This window comes from Macrotis lagotis, chromosome 2 (genome assembly GCF_037893015.1).
Source record: "Macrotis lagotis isolate mMagLag1 chromosome 2, bilby.v1.9.chrom.fasta, whole genome shotgun sequence".
Classification (NCBI taxonomy): domain Eukaryota; kingdom Metazoa; phylum Chordata; class Mammalia; order Peramelemorphia; family Peramelidae; genus Macrotis; species Macrotis lagotis.
Window position 1 is genome coordinate 25,464,256 of NC_133659.1, and position 13,273 is coordinate 25,477,528.

General features: G+C 54.6%; 2 protein-coding genes across 4 annotated transcripts; both read left to right on the forward strand.

The window, feature by feature from the left end:
* Window positions 1–2,162: 2,162 nt before the first annotated feature.
* MAGOH (mago homolog, exon junction complex subunit) lies at window positions 2,163–8,002 on the forward strand. 2 transcript variants are annotated; one of them, XM_074221406.1, is made up of 5 exons: window positions 2,163–2,185; window positions 5,376–5,434; window positions 5,605–5,715; window positions 6,978–7,060; window positions 7,745–8,001. In XM_074221406.1, exons 2-5 carry the CDS (start codon window positions 5,420–5,422, stop codon window positions 7,842–7,844), a joined length of 309 nt encoding a protein of 102 aa, XP_074077507.1. In that variant the 5' UTR covers window positions 2,163–2,185; window positions 5,376–5,419; the 3' UTR covers window positions 7,845–8,001. The 2 variants fall into 2 exon arrangements, with proteins under 2 accessions (XP_074077507.1, XP_074077506.1); XM_074221405.1 differs by lacking the exon at window positions 2,163–2,185 and adding an exon at window positions 2,192–2,345 and having other exon boundaries at window positions 7,745–8,002.
* Window positions 8,003–8,703: 701 nt separating this feature from the next.
* Window positions 8,704–13,261, forward strand: CZIB (CXXC motif containing zinc binding protein). Of its 2 annotated transcripts, XM_074221403.1 has the most exons (8): window positions 8,704–8,779; window positions 8,886–8,969; window positions 9,060–9,116; window positions 9,790–9,871; window positions 11,549–11,580; window positions 12,098–12,175; window positions 12,752–12,817; window positions 13,101–13,261. In XM_074221403.1, the coding sequence occupies exons 1-8, from the start codon at window positions 8,774–8,776 to the stop codon at window positions 13,176–13,178; spliced, it is 483 nt and encodes a 160-aa protein (XP_074077504.1). In that variant the 5' UTR covers window positions 8,704–8,773; the 3' UTR covers window positions 13,179–13,261. The 2 variants fall into 2 exon arrangements, with proteins under 2 accessions (XP_074077504.1, XP_074077505.1); XM_074221404.1 differs by lacking the exon at window positions 9,060–9,116.
* Window positions 13,262–13,273: the final 12 nt, after the last annotated feature.

Here is a 13,273-nt window from a genome sequence, read left to right on the forward strand (position 1 = left end):
GCATTCAACAAGGAGGTCAGTATAATGGTTCTGTAGACCTTCAGTTTGGTAGGCAGTCTAATGGTTCTTCTCTTCTACACTTTCCTTTAGAGCCTCCCAAACACTTAGCCAACTGCCAATGTTTGTGTCAACCTCATTACTCCCTAGAAAGTAGGCTGCCCATAGTGATTGCTATATAATTGCTTGTTCCTTTCCCTAACTGAGAATGTCTCATTTTATAGATGAAAAAACTGAGGCTGGGGGAAAGGGACTTGGGGTTTCACCCATTGTTCTAATGAAATGTATTCAAAGGGATTGAACAAGATGTCTCCACAGTTCCCCAGGGAACTGTTATTGGTCCTGACCTGTTTTAACCAAGTCCCTAGTACCTGAAATGCTCTGCCCGATGTGCAGATGATTCAAAGTTAGAAAGAGGACAGAGAATAGGTAACATTCCAAAAGTCCTCAAGAGCAGAAAAGTGGATTGGTTTGAAACCTGTGATTTCATTGGTGTAAGGAGTCTCCTTGGCCCATACAAGTTAGAACAGGTAGTTACATGGGGTACCGAGAAATTAGGCGATTTTCCTGGGGTCACACAGCCAGGATGTGTCAGAATGGGTGATGAGGCTGACTCCATTATGTCAAGCTTTAAGATGGGGATACTTTGCCACATCTTTGTTATAGCATTGTTGTAAGGACTCAGTCTTCAAGTGGCTGATAAATGCTGATTTATTTATGGTATTTATGAAAGCACTTAGCACAGAGACTGGCTCAATTCTCTATTATTTTCCTTTATATAAACACCTAGTACAGTCTTAGTAACAGGCAGGTTTCTGAATGGATAGAATGGAGGCCAGGGAGGATTCAGTTAGGTTTGCAGGAGAGAGCTTGCAGTCTTTACAGAATAACATGTTTAAATAATGCTCTTGAATCCCACAAGACTAAGCAAGAAGCCTTCTTTGGCAGGCAGACGCAGTCACAAGCTGTGAAATAGTGTGATTCTCCTTCTTCTAGGGGCGTGACAGGGGCCTCTAGGGCAGCTGCAGTCGGGCAGTGGAGTGGACTGGGTCCCGGTCCTGGAATGGGGAGGATCCGAGCCCAGATGCAGTCACTTGACTAAAGGCCTTGTCACTTAAGCCCAGCTGTCTCACACCCAGGGCCGTCTCGTCTCTGGCCGCCACCGGACCCAGGCGGCTCTGCAGAAGGCTCCACTCGGCGGCTTGCCCTGGCATCACCTCCTCCGTGTCGGGGTCCTCCGGAGAGTGAAGCTTGGACATCACCCTGGTGGCCAGGCACCTGCTCTGTGCTATTCAGGCGCTTTTAAGTGTGAGCCCATGGCGCCTCCAACTCCACCACCTCTTCTGTTCTCCAAGTGAAGAAGACTGGGAGGCCAGGGGGCGCCGCGGGCAGAGCAGTGGGCAGAGCAGCGGGCAGAGCAGGGGGCGCCGCGGGCGTAGCAGCGGGCAGAGCAGTGGGCAGAGCAGCGGGCAGAGCAGCGGGCAGAGCAGGGGGCGCCGCGGGCGGAGCAGCGGGCAGAGCAGGGGGCGCCGCGGGCGTAGCAGCGGGCAGAGCAGTGGGCAGAGCAGCGGGCAGAGCAGCGGGCAGAGCAGGGGGCGCCGCGGGCAGAGCAGCGGGCAGAGCAGCGGGCAGAGCAGGGGGCGCCGCGGGCGGAGCAGCGGGCAGAGCAGCGGGCAGAGCAGGGGGCGCCGCGGGCGGAGCAGCGGGTGCAGCAGCGGGGGGGAGCAGCGGGCAGAGCAGCGGGGGGAGCAGAGGGCAGAGCAGCGGGCAGAGCAGCGGGCAGAGCAGCGGGCAGAGCAGCGGCCCTGCAGGCGGGGGCCCCGAGGGCAGCCCCAGGCACTTCATCATGCCCTGCCGCGCGGCCTCGGGGCTTGTTAGCAGAAACACGGGAGGTGACGGGCTCCGGGGCCGTGGGGAGGCCGCGGCGGCGCGGCCACAGCGTCCCCGGACTCGGCACCCGGCCCCGGCTCCGGCCGGAAGTCACGTCTAGGCGGGGGGGGGGGGGCTGGGGCCCCGACGTTCCCGCCGGCGTCTCCCCGCGCGCATGCGCAGCTCCCGCCCAGCCCGCCGGCGCTTCCTTTCTGGGCGGGGCTGGCGAGGAGGGGGCGGGGCCTGGGCGCCGGCGGGCGCGGGCGGGTGACGTCACAGCCGCGCGCCCCGCGGCCTAGGCAAAGGGGGTGCCGGGCAGGTGAGTGGAGGCCTCGCTGCGAGCCCTCATCCCTCCGTGCTTCCCCAGATTCAGGCCCGGCCCGGCCCGGCCATGGCCAGCGACTTCTACCTGCGCTACTACGTGGGGCACAAGGGCAAGTTCGGCCACGAGTTCCTGGAGTTCGAGTTTCGGCCGGACGGTGAGGGCGGGGCCGGGCCGGCGTGGCCGGGGAGGAGCGGCCGGTGTCCCGGCTGTTGGCGCCGTGAGGGCCGGGCCCGGCCGCTTCGGGCCTCTTTCTCCTCCCTAAGTGCCCCTGGGCGGCTCGCGGGCATCGGGGCCGGGCCTGCGAGGCTGCGGGGCTGCGAGTGCGGGCTGGGCTGGCCTGGCCGAGGGGCCGCAGAGCCCGGCCGGGGCGAGGGCGGGCTCACCGCGCGGCTGCTGGGCCCGGGCCGGCCCCGGCCCCGGCCCCGGCCAGACGCGTCTCCGACAGATACAAAGTATCCGCCGAGGAAGCGGAAGCCGACTAGCTCGGCGCCGTCCCTGCGCCCGGCCGGGCAGAGGTGTTGAGGCCGAGGGGCCATGTAACCCAGCAGATGAGGAAACGGAGGCCCGAGCGCGGGCCCGGGGCAAAATCCCAACAAGAGTGGCAGGACAGGAACCGGCTGCCCCAGCTTCCCGGTCACCGGTCTTTTCATCAAACTCGTGATTTTTTTTGATTTTCTTTGAAATCTTAGAGAGATTGAACTTGTCCCTCATTTGGTAATTAGTAACCTGCATGCACTCTGGTGATTTGTGTTGTCTATTTTTGGTTTTTCATGTATTTGACTCACACCTCTCAGAGAAACATGAAGTTCCTTGAGACTTGGAACCTTTTCTTCAGATGTATTTTGTGTCTTAGCATTTAGGGGTAGGGGGGATCTTTAAGATCATCTGGCCCTATCCCTCCATGGACTTAGCCGCAGTCACCTGGGAAGCAAGAAGCAGTCAGGATTCCAACCCACTTCTTCTGACTCCAAATTAAGTATGATTACCCCGTATCCTCTTGCTTCTGTGCCTTATTCAAGGCCCTGGCCACAAGAGATACTCAGTAAACACTTCTCGATTTGGTATGACAAGTTGATTTGTCATAGGGATAAGACTAGAGAGATGCACAGATTGATTACATTTGATGACTTTTTGGACTGTGAAACTGTTGAGTTCCCTAAACTAGGAGATTGTCATGCCTAGAGGGTTGGCACCTTAGCGTTAGAAGCCTTAAATCTGACCAAGTTGGCTAAATCAGAGTTAGCAGAACACCATATTTGAAGTAATTAAAAAAGCAGTGGAGGTCCAGCTTTGTCACTAAATAATGACAATCCCTATCACTCTACATCTCTGATGCCACTTCCTCATTTCAAATCTGAGGACCTCAGGCCAGTCCATCCAAGAACAAGAAGATCCTGTTTAACATACCTGACAGGTCATCATCCTTCCTTTGCTACAGTAACTCTTTTGATACAGAATCTATGACCTTAGATTTTTAGAATGTGGAATCCTACCTGGCCTTTAGCCAAACCCTGGGAAATTAGCTCTTCTGAAATTTCAAACACCCATTAGAAGACACTCAGATTTTCTTTACTTGTTGCAGAATCCAAGCTGGTTAGTCTCTTTTCAGTCCATCGGTCTGCTCCTTCTTGTTGATGAACATCAGATTGAGTGTATAAATTCCCTGACTTATTTTTTGAAGGATGAAATTATCATTAAGGCAAGGCAAGAAGTTATCAGCCTCTCTGCTTAGGCAAAAAATCCAGATAATGGAAATTCCCCTATTACTGTAGAATTCCCCTGGGCTTGGTTTCTGTTCAATTTTTTATATTTCTCAGGCTGCTTAGTTGGTCTGTGGCTTCACCAGGGAAAATTCTCCAGGGGCTGGAACAGATAGCTCTTGAAGTGATGAAGGCCTGTTCAGGGAATGGACCAGCAGCAGAGATGTTTAGGCATCCAAGATGCTGACATTTGGCCCAGGGACCTGATGGGCACCCTTGTTGATCTTCACTTGCACTCAATTCTGGCTCCAGGTTTCTTTCCATGACAATGTTTTCATAGCTGAACAGGTGCTTTCTGCTTTGGGAGAGTGAGCACCTCCCTGGGAGCTGCCGATCCCTATCGAATAAAGATCAACCTTTCGAGAGGCACGTCTCACTCTTCTCCATCCTTTTCTGTATCCCATTTCTTTGGGATAATTCATCTTTTGCAGGATGTGTCACTTTGGAGCACAGGCTCAGTTCCTCTTGCCTGACAGCTGCTCCTTTGGCATTTGTGGGTGGGCAGCCAAAGTCAAGGCCTTGACCAGCGGCTCCTTTGGCATCTCTTGGAATTTTTTAGTTTCTTTGCTGCTCTTCTCCCAGTGTGCAGGCTTGCTCCACTCAGGATTATCTCAGAAGCCGTCCAGGGCAGAGAACCTCCAATTACCACATCTCCATCAAGCCACCCCAGCCTCCACCCTGGACCCCTGTATATGAAACAAAACCTCTCACTTTGCAGCTCCCTTCACTGCTCCCAGTTGTGTCCTGTGGAGCCAATTAGGAGGAATCAGTCCTTCCTGGGGACACCTCTTTTATAGTTCATTGTGGTTTGCTGGGCTCTCTTTCACACTGTATGTTTGTCCCTATGCATGTCAGCCATAAGTGTCATCGGTACTAATTAAGCACCAACTTGTACCAGGCCCTCTGTTAAGGGCTGGAGATATCAAGAAAGGTCAGGCATTCCCAGCTTTCAAGATTCTCACAGTTAATGGGGGAGAAAACACGTAGACAGCTATGAACAAAGCAAACTCTATACAGGATCAGTAGGAAATCATTAACAGAAGGAAAGCACCAGAAGTAAGAGGGGAGAGAGGGAAGGCTTCCTGAGAATGGTGGGATTTTAGTTGGACTGAAAGGAAGTCAGGGAGACCAGTAGTAGGAATGGAAGAGGGAGAGTGTTCCAGGTATGGGGGAGGGATGACCAGAAAGGATGTTCAGAGCCCAGAGATGGAGGGACTTCACGGTGAGACGGCCAGGGGATCTAGAGAGAAGACAATTGATGGTGGGGGAAAGTGTTTAGAGATGTGATATCCACCCTCTGAACCTGGATTTTGGGGGTGGGAGGAATATGGTCAGGCCTAGGTTTGAAGAAAACTGCTTTGGCAACTAGGTTTTAATCAACCTTGGGTTTTTTGTAAACTGAATGTGATTTTTACTCCTTATAGGAAAGCTGAGGTACGCCAACAACAGCAATTACAAAAATGATGTCATGATCAGAAAAGAGGTGAGAGCTTTGGGAGGGTCCTCCATCCCCTAGTTTGTCTTGTGGGACAGAGTGTTCAGAGGAGACAAAGGGGATTTTACATTGAGAAGCAGAAAGCTAGGCCCCTCATAGCCCAGGGCAGACCCTTTGTCTGCAGCTGGGGCAGACTTTGTTCTCTGGCTCACTTCTAGGCTTATGTCCATAAGAGTGTGATGGAGGAACTGAAGAGAATCATTGACGACAGTGAGATTACAAAAGAAGATGATGCTTTGTGGCCTCCACCTGACAGGGTTGGCCGGCAGGTGAGTGGGGGTGGGGAGAAAGGTGCTTTCTTTGGTGGGTGACTTTTTAAACTGTCTGTTTTTCAGTTAGTCTTTTATCAATACAATCCCTCCTTGCAAAGAAACTTACATTTTAACCCTTTTAAAGTACAAGAGGGGAGACAACAAATGTATGCATTAATATAAAGAGAACAAATACCAGAAGGCACAGAGTGGTTTGTGTGCAAGGAGCTTGAGAAGCCAGACAACAGGTTTTGTGTAGAAGGTGGTACTTGGAGGGGGTTGTGAGGAGGAAAGACATTTCTCAGCATGGAGAGGTTGGGGAGGGCTGCAGGGAGGAAAGAGAGGCAGGCAACCAGGCAGCAGGGTTAAGTGGGAACTGCTGTGAGATAGCAGACATAGAAGGAAGGAAGGAGGAAATCAGATGAGGAAAGGGAGCCCTCAGCAGTAATGGGGAAGTTTGGGGAAAACCTGGGCTTGGGAGTAAAAGAATGAGGTCTTTTTGGCCATGCTGGGCTTGAGTTGCTTGTGGATCATACATGTGGAAATGTTCTGGAAGCATCTGGTGATGTAAGCCTGAATCTCCCAACCTGGGCATTGTCTGCCTAGTCATGATTGATGGTGTCATCTTGTAAGAGAGAACAGAGGACCTAGGGGACCTGCACCCACTTATACACCACCTCTCATTGTAGGGAGATGTAATTGCCAAATTCACATATGATCCATATTTGCTTCTAATTTTCAGCGTGTTTACTAGCATTACTCTATATAATAGGCATGCTCCAGTAAAAAATTTTCTGTAGAATATAACAAAATGTCAAGGAATCACTAAAATGAGTTTCTTTTTTTCCCCTCACTATTGATTAGAATTTGGATTAAGACCTTAGAGATCATCAGTTTGCAAGATTTTGATCATGTAGAGAGATTTATCTCCAATATTCCCATTTTTCAGATACAGAAACCAAAACCCATAGAGACTCACTCACCCAGAAGTCATATAAGTAGCAAGCAGCACAGCCAGGATTTGAACCCTGGTTCCTTGTTTCTAAAGCCAGCTTTCTTCCCCTATTTCCTGCTGCTTTCCAATTGCAAATGACTGTGGCACTGTTGCTAGTGGTGTGCCTGGGCCTGGAGCCTCAGTCTCTGCCCATGATGACATATTGGCTGTGAGTCACTGGACAATCCAACTTCTCTCTTGGTTTGTGTAGATATGGTCAGGCAGGTCCTGGTCTCAGGATCATTAATTTTTTGTTAACTTTTTTGGTTAAACCATTCTTTTTCAGGAACTTGAAATTGTGATTGGAGACGAACACATTTCTTTTACCACATCCAAAATTGGCTCCCTTATTGATGTGAACCAGTCCAAGTAAGTCTGTCACCTGGTGCTTCTTGCATCCATGGTGCAGCCTGCATGAGGATGGCTGCTGAGGCACTGAGGCTGACCAGTGTAACCTTTCCTGGTAGTGTGATAAGCTAGAATGGGGAGGAAATTAGGTGTGACACGAACCCATGGCCAGCCACAGCCCCGAAAACAGGTCTGCCATGGGGAGGATGTGGGTATGTTGCTGAGGATGGCTTTTGGCTTATGACTGTCCGACATATAGGAATGAGGCTCTTACCTTGAGGCTCAATCCCAGAAAGCCCTCAGCTCACCATGCCATCCTGCCCCAAATCCCAGCTCCTTGCATACTCCCATACAAAAGCTAGATGCAGCCTTTTATGGAATTGCAACTGGCTTCATCAAAGGCCCTGGAGTAAATGGATGCATTTGGGCTCTTTTCCTTCCTCCCCAAACTGTTGCTGCAGATCTTAGGGTGTCTCTCCTCTGTAGAAGCAATCTTAGACCATTTATATGACTAGCATTAGAGAAAACATCAAATGGAAGTTAAAACATGATGGGAGGGAGGGTGGCATACATATGTTTAGGTCACCATGGGACTCTCTTTTGTAGGCCAGCTGCTCCGTAGGCTTCCCTGCTCTCCTGATCTAGAGAAGACTTGATTTTTGTCTCTCAGAAGCAGAGTCTAACACATCTTTCCTTGTGTTTTAGGGATCCCGAAGGTCTGCGTGTGTTTTATTACCTGGTCCAGGACCTGAAGTGTTTAGTCTTCAGTCTCATTGGTTTGCATTTCAAGATTAAGCCCATCTAGGCTGGGGCTTTTCACTTTTTCTGTGTGGGGGGGTTAGTGCCTCTTTTCATTCCCATTGTCGGAAGACTTTTGTGTAAGCTGGAAACTATTTTTTTATATGCTGTGTGAGTGATTGTCTTTAATAAATATACAGGTGAATATAGCGTTTGTTTACTCACAGAGTTCTGCATCCGGCACCTCTGCGGCTTGGTCCTGACAAGGGCCTCGTTCTGACAGCAAGTGACATCTGGGCCTTGGCTGTGCTTCTGGGTGAGGGCTGGGTGGCTCGCGGTGCTCACCCAGAAGTCTGCATGGCACTGGGTGGGAAGGGTTTACAGTCGAGACAGGGCGTGGGTTGGAAGTTAGCCAGTATCCTGTGCCATCTGTGGGCAGCCCACCAGGATGGACCCTGGCCGAGAACAAAGACGAGACGGGCCTTGGGGAGGCTCGTCAGTGACCTGGGTCAGTAAGGTCCATGTTGGGCACCAGAGAACCAAGCCCTGCTCCCCTTGCTTTCAGGGGATGGAGGGCGCACCTGCTCAGGCCCCATGGCCCCAGCCCATCATTGCTCCTCACTTGCTGAGTACAGCCTCCCCTGGAGCCCCCTGTGCCGCCTGGTATTTGGGGCCCCCCAGCTGGCAGTCGGGTCCCCCGTCGTGGTGGATCCTGGAGTAGGGGCAGGCGCCCCGCTCAGCCCCGGCCGCGTGGGGGGGGGCACCCCTTGTGGGAGGGGCGCCTGCAGCTCCGCCCCGCCCCTCCCCCCGCGGGGTCCCGCGTGGCCCTTCTGCGCCTGCGTTTCCCAGCTGTGAGGGGCGGGGCGGCGCCTCTCGGTTACCGGGGCAACGGGCCCCGCCCCCGCCTGACGCCGTCGCTGCGCGCGCAGGCCGAGCGGCTTTTACGACAGGCCGGAACGCAGCGCGGCCGCAGCGACGCTCCCGGCTCGGGCCGCCATGGGGGTGAGCGGGGAGGAGGGGGCGGGCGGGGGCGCGGGGCGAGGCCGGGGGGGGCGGGCGGGGAGGGGGCCGGGCCGGGACCCAGGCTCTCGTCCCTCGCCCCGCACAGAAGATCGGGCTGCAGCTGAAGGCCACGCTGGAGAACGTGACCCACCTGCGGCCCGTGGGCGACGACTTCCGCTGGTACCTGAAGGTGCGCCGGGGGCGGGGCCGGGGGCCGCGGGGCGGGGCCGGGGCGGGGCGGGGCCGCGGGCCTCTGAGCAGCTCCCCTCCCCCTCCCCAGATGAAGTGCGGCAACTGCGGCGAGGTGGCGGACAGGTGGCAGTACCTGCGGCTGATGGTGAGCCCGGCCCGGCCCCCGCAGCTTTCCTGATGCCCGATAGAGCGGGGTGGGGGCACGCAGGCCGCGCGGTCGGCCCCGCTCCGGGCGGCGCTGGTGGGGGCACGGGAGGGGGCCACACCGGGGGCTGCGGGCGCCGCTCTCGCCCGGGAGGGGCTAAGTGCCAGGGGGCGAGGCTCCAGGCCCTGCGCACGGACCCCCGAGGAGGTTTGGGCCCGGTCCCGCCTCGGCCCTCGGGCCCCTCCAGTCTCGCTTCGGTTTACAAAGTATTGGGGGGCGGCAGGATCGGAGCTCAAGCCAAGGTGGAGGCAGCCCCGGAGGGACTTGGGGAACCCGAGCCCGACGGAAGGGATTCAGGCGCTTTTCCGTCCAAGCCCCCCGCCCGAGCTGACCGCGGCCAGGCCGCCGTGCTGACCAGAACTCCCCCGACGGCTTGGGAAGACTTCACAGATGAAAGCTCTAGACGTTTGTGTGTCCTCCACCCCTTTGGCCTGTTCTGAGGAAGCCAACGGGGCCTCCTCAGAATGGTTTTTAAATATACCGAGACAGGACATAGTATACCAAAATTCAGTTCTCAAAAACTTTTTTAAACGTAAGCTCGTAAGCTCGCAGACCGGACAGAAAGCCCTTCCCTGGCCCCACTTGCTAACTGGCTTCCTTGGTAACTCTGCAGGACAGGGCTCCCCTGAAGGGAGGCCGGGGCTCTGCCACTATGGTGCAGAAATGTAAGCTCTGCTCCCGGGACAATTCCATCGGTAGGTGCTTGGGGGCCCCTCGTGGGGGTGATGGGTTTTGACCTCAGCCTGCTGCCACTGAATAGGTTCCTCACCATTAACTTGAGGCCCCCCTCCCCATCCCTCCTTCATCAAGCCCATGCCCAGGCCTGGCAGCTCTAGAAGTAAATGAGACACTGCCCCTATTCTTGGGGAGCTTCAAGTCCCTGCTGAAACACAAGACAAACCTGCACAAAACAGTAAAGAATGCAGGGTCCTAGGTACCCCAGCCCCTGAAAAGCATCTGGACCAACTGTGTCCAGACAGAGCTTGGGATCTTTGCCTCTACACCCTTTCCCTTCTGAAATCCCTGTTACCACTGAGACACCTGCGTTTCCAGCCACCTTGATTCCTCCATTCCACCTCCCCATGACCAGTCTATGGCCAAGTCCTTCATTTTCCCTCCCTGCCCCTGCCCCCCCCCCCCACACACACCAGCCAGGCCTGCATTCCTTCAGCTTTTAATGTTGCAACAGCTGCCAGAGGGTCCAACCTGGTGGGCCCACTCCTAACTTAGACACATACTCTCTCTCTCTCTCTCTCTCTCGCTCTCTCTCTCTCTCTCTCTCTCTCTCTCTCTCTCTCTCTCTCCATACACACTCCCCCCCCTCACTAAACCTGTGGCTCCCTATTGCCTCCAAGATCAACTCTAAAATCCTCCCTTTGGCATCCAAAACCCTTCCTAATCTGGCCCCTTCCAAATCCCTTTGGTGGCTGAGTGGAGGAGGGGCTACATGAGGGAGAGGCTCAGGTGGGTGGACCCTCCAGCAGCTATTGCAGCATCAAAGACAGGCATTTGCACCAACTGTGCCCCCTCCTCATTGCCACCTCCTGGCTCCCTTCAAGTCTCAAGTAAAATCCCACCTTCTACAAGAAGCCTGCTCCAGCCCCCCTAATCTTGGTGCCTTTCTTCTGATCTGTGGGTCCCTGTGCCACAGATCTTTTCATCATCTTGTTGGTACATAACTGGTTTGCATGTTGTCTGCCCTCCCCATTGGATTGAGAGCTCCTTGCAGGCAGACAGACTGCTTTGCCTTCCCTTGTAGCCACAGGTTCAGTCAGGGCCTGGCAGAGTGGGTGCCTTATGAGACACAGGGCCCCAGGCTAAAGCTGGACCTTCTTGCCTCCATCTCCTTCCCTCCCTACACACCTTGGGTGACCAAGTGGACCCCTGAGCTTCCCACTGTCCTCTGACCTGGCCTGTTGCATGTTTCCAGGCTCCATGATGACCCATCTTCCCACTGGACTTTGGCTGAGGCTGCCCTGGCCTGGAACACGAGCCCCTTTCTCCTCTCCCCACTTAGGGTGCCTGTCTGAGTTCTGAGCACAAACCACAGAGAGATCCTCAGGAGAGTGTGAGCTCCCAGAGGCAGGAAGACATTCCCTTTGTCTCCTTGTCCCAGGGTTCAGCACAGGGGACTTCATAGATGATGCTGACTGAAGGGAGCCAGGCCTGGGCTCAGGAGAGGAAGGTGGGCTTCTGGCCCCTCCTTTAGGTGCTTGAGGTGGGAGGTCAGAGGGTCTCTAGCATGGCAGCCCTCTACCTGCTCCAATTTAGGTCTCAGAGCCTGGACAGAGAAGCAAGACCAGTGAGCCTGGGGTGGTTTTGACCCTTGGGCCAGGAGCCCCAAGCTGCCTCACCTTCTCTTCTCTTTTCAGATATTCTGAGCAACAGCATCAAACCCTATGATGTGAGTGGGACTCGCCCCTGTGCAGGGAGGGTGGGGCTGAGGGGTGGTGACAGTTGTGACCAGGACTGGGAGGAGAGGGCTCTGAAAAGATAAGTCCTGGGAGGTTCTCCAGGCAGCATCTGACCCAGGTCATCCAGAAGCAGTTGGTTTGTTCTGGATTGGGACTCGCTGTGCCCAGGGCAAGGTTGGGCCATCTGAAAATCTGTAGTGGGGGGAAGGGACAATAGGAACACCCTTTGGGAGAGTGAGTGGAGTAGAAAGAACCCTGGATTTGGAACATGATCTACTGAGCACCCATGTGGTCTCAGACAAGCATTGACCTTCTCTGGGTCTCAGTTTCCTCCTCTGTAAAACAAAAGTCTTGGTGGGCTTAGACACCCCTCAGGTCCCTTCCACCTCTGGATTCCACAAACCAGTGATGCCGATTCTCTCTAGAGAGGGAATTCCTTCTGCCAAAGGGGGGCCCTGCGGGTCAGAGTGTCAGGCTGATGTCCCTCTGAACCTTGCCCTCATTCAGGCTGAAGACAGTGAAAAGTTCAAGACAATTGTGGAGTTTGAATGCCGGGGCCTGGAGCCAGTGGACTTCCAACCCCAAGTAGGTGATGTTTCCCCCTCCACACACCCCCAGAGTCCCTCCTTGTCCCAGCTTCCAGGGTGCTGGTGCTGCAGACCTTGGAGGCTGGAAGCTCCACAACCCTGACTCCCCACAGTCAATGCTTCTTCCCTCACATCCAGTGGAGCTGCCTGGGAGGAGTTGTTTGCACAGCCTGGGCCCCGAGACCCCCGCTTCCTCCTCCATGAACCTCTGATCATGACAATAAATGGAATCCAGTGCTTCTACCAGGTGCTGCAGGCACAGGCAGAAGCCCAGGGCTGGGGACAGGGAGTGCAGGGAGAGGAAATAAGAAGAGTCTGTTTATAGAATAAAGCTGGCCAGGATAAAGTCTAGCCATGGTCCTGGGGCTGATTGAGGACTGACAGAAGCCCCCCCAGAAGACTACAGGCCCAACCCTGAGGTCCAGGAGGCAGGGGAAGCCATGGCGAGACCTTGGAGACAATGCTGGCCACAGTTTCCCCTCCTAAGGCCCTTCTAGATGTGGCTTTGTGACCAGGACCACATCCCTAAGGCCCTGAACCAAACTCATGATCATTGTCTACTGGTTCCACCCAGGCTGGCTTCGCTGCTGAGGGCACAGAGACCGGGACGGCTTTCAGTGACATCAACTTGCTTGAAAAGGTAGTTCCACAAGGAAGATGTGAGGTGTAGATGGTGAGGTGTGGACCCCAGGCATGCCCCCCCACCCCCACCCCAGCCAGCCTTCTCCCTCTGCCTGGACTCTGGCTTTGAGCAGATGATGAATTCCTGTTAATCTGCCTGTGGGGCCTAGCATATCATGCATGCAGAAGTGCCCTAGAGGGAGACCCCCTTTTATAGTAGAGGTCAAGGAGCTTGGGGGTGCAGGAGGGTGGCAAAGAACAGCTGACATCCTCACTGCCTCTCACCCCCCCCTCCTCCCCAGGACTGGACAGACTACGATGAAAAAGCCCAGGAATCAGTGGGAATCTATGAGGTCACACATAAGTTTGTGAAATGCTGAAAGAAACTGCCTGTTAGCCCCTGACGACCATGCACAGGTTGGCCTCTGGCCCAGCTGTGCCAATAAAAGCCTATGTCTCCCAAGCCTGCGTGATT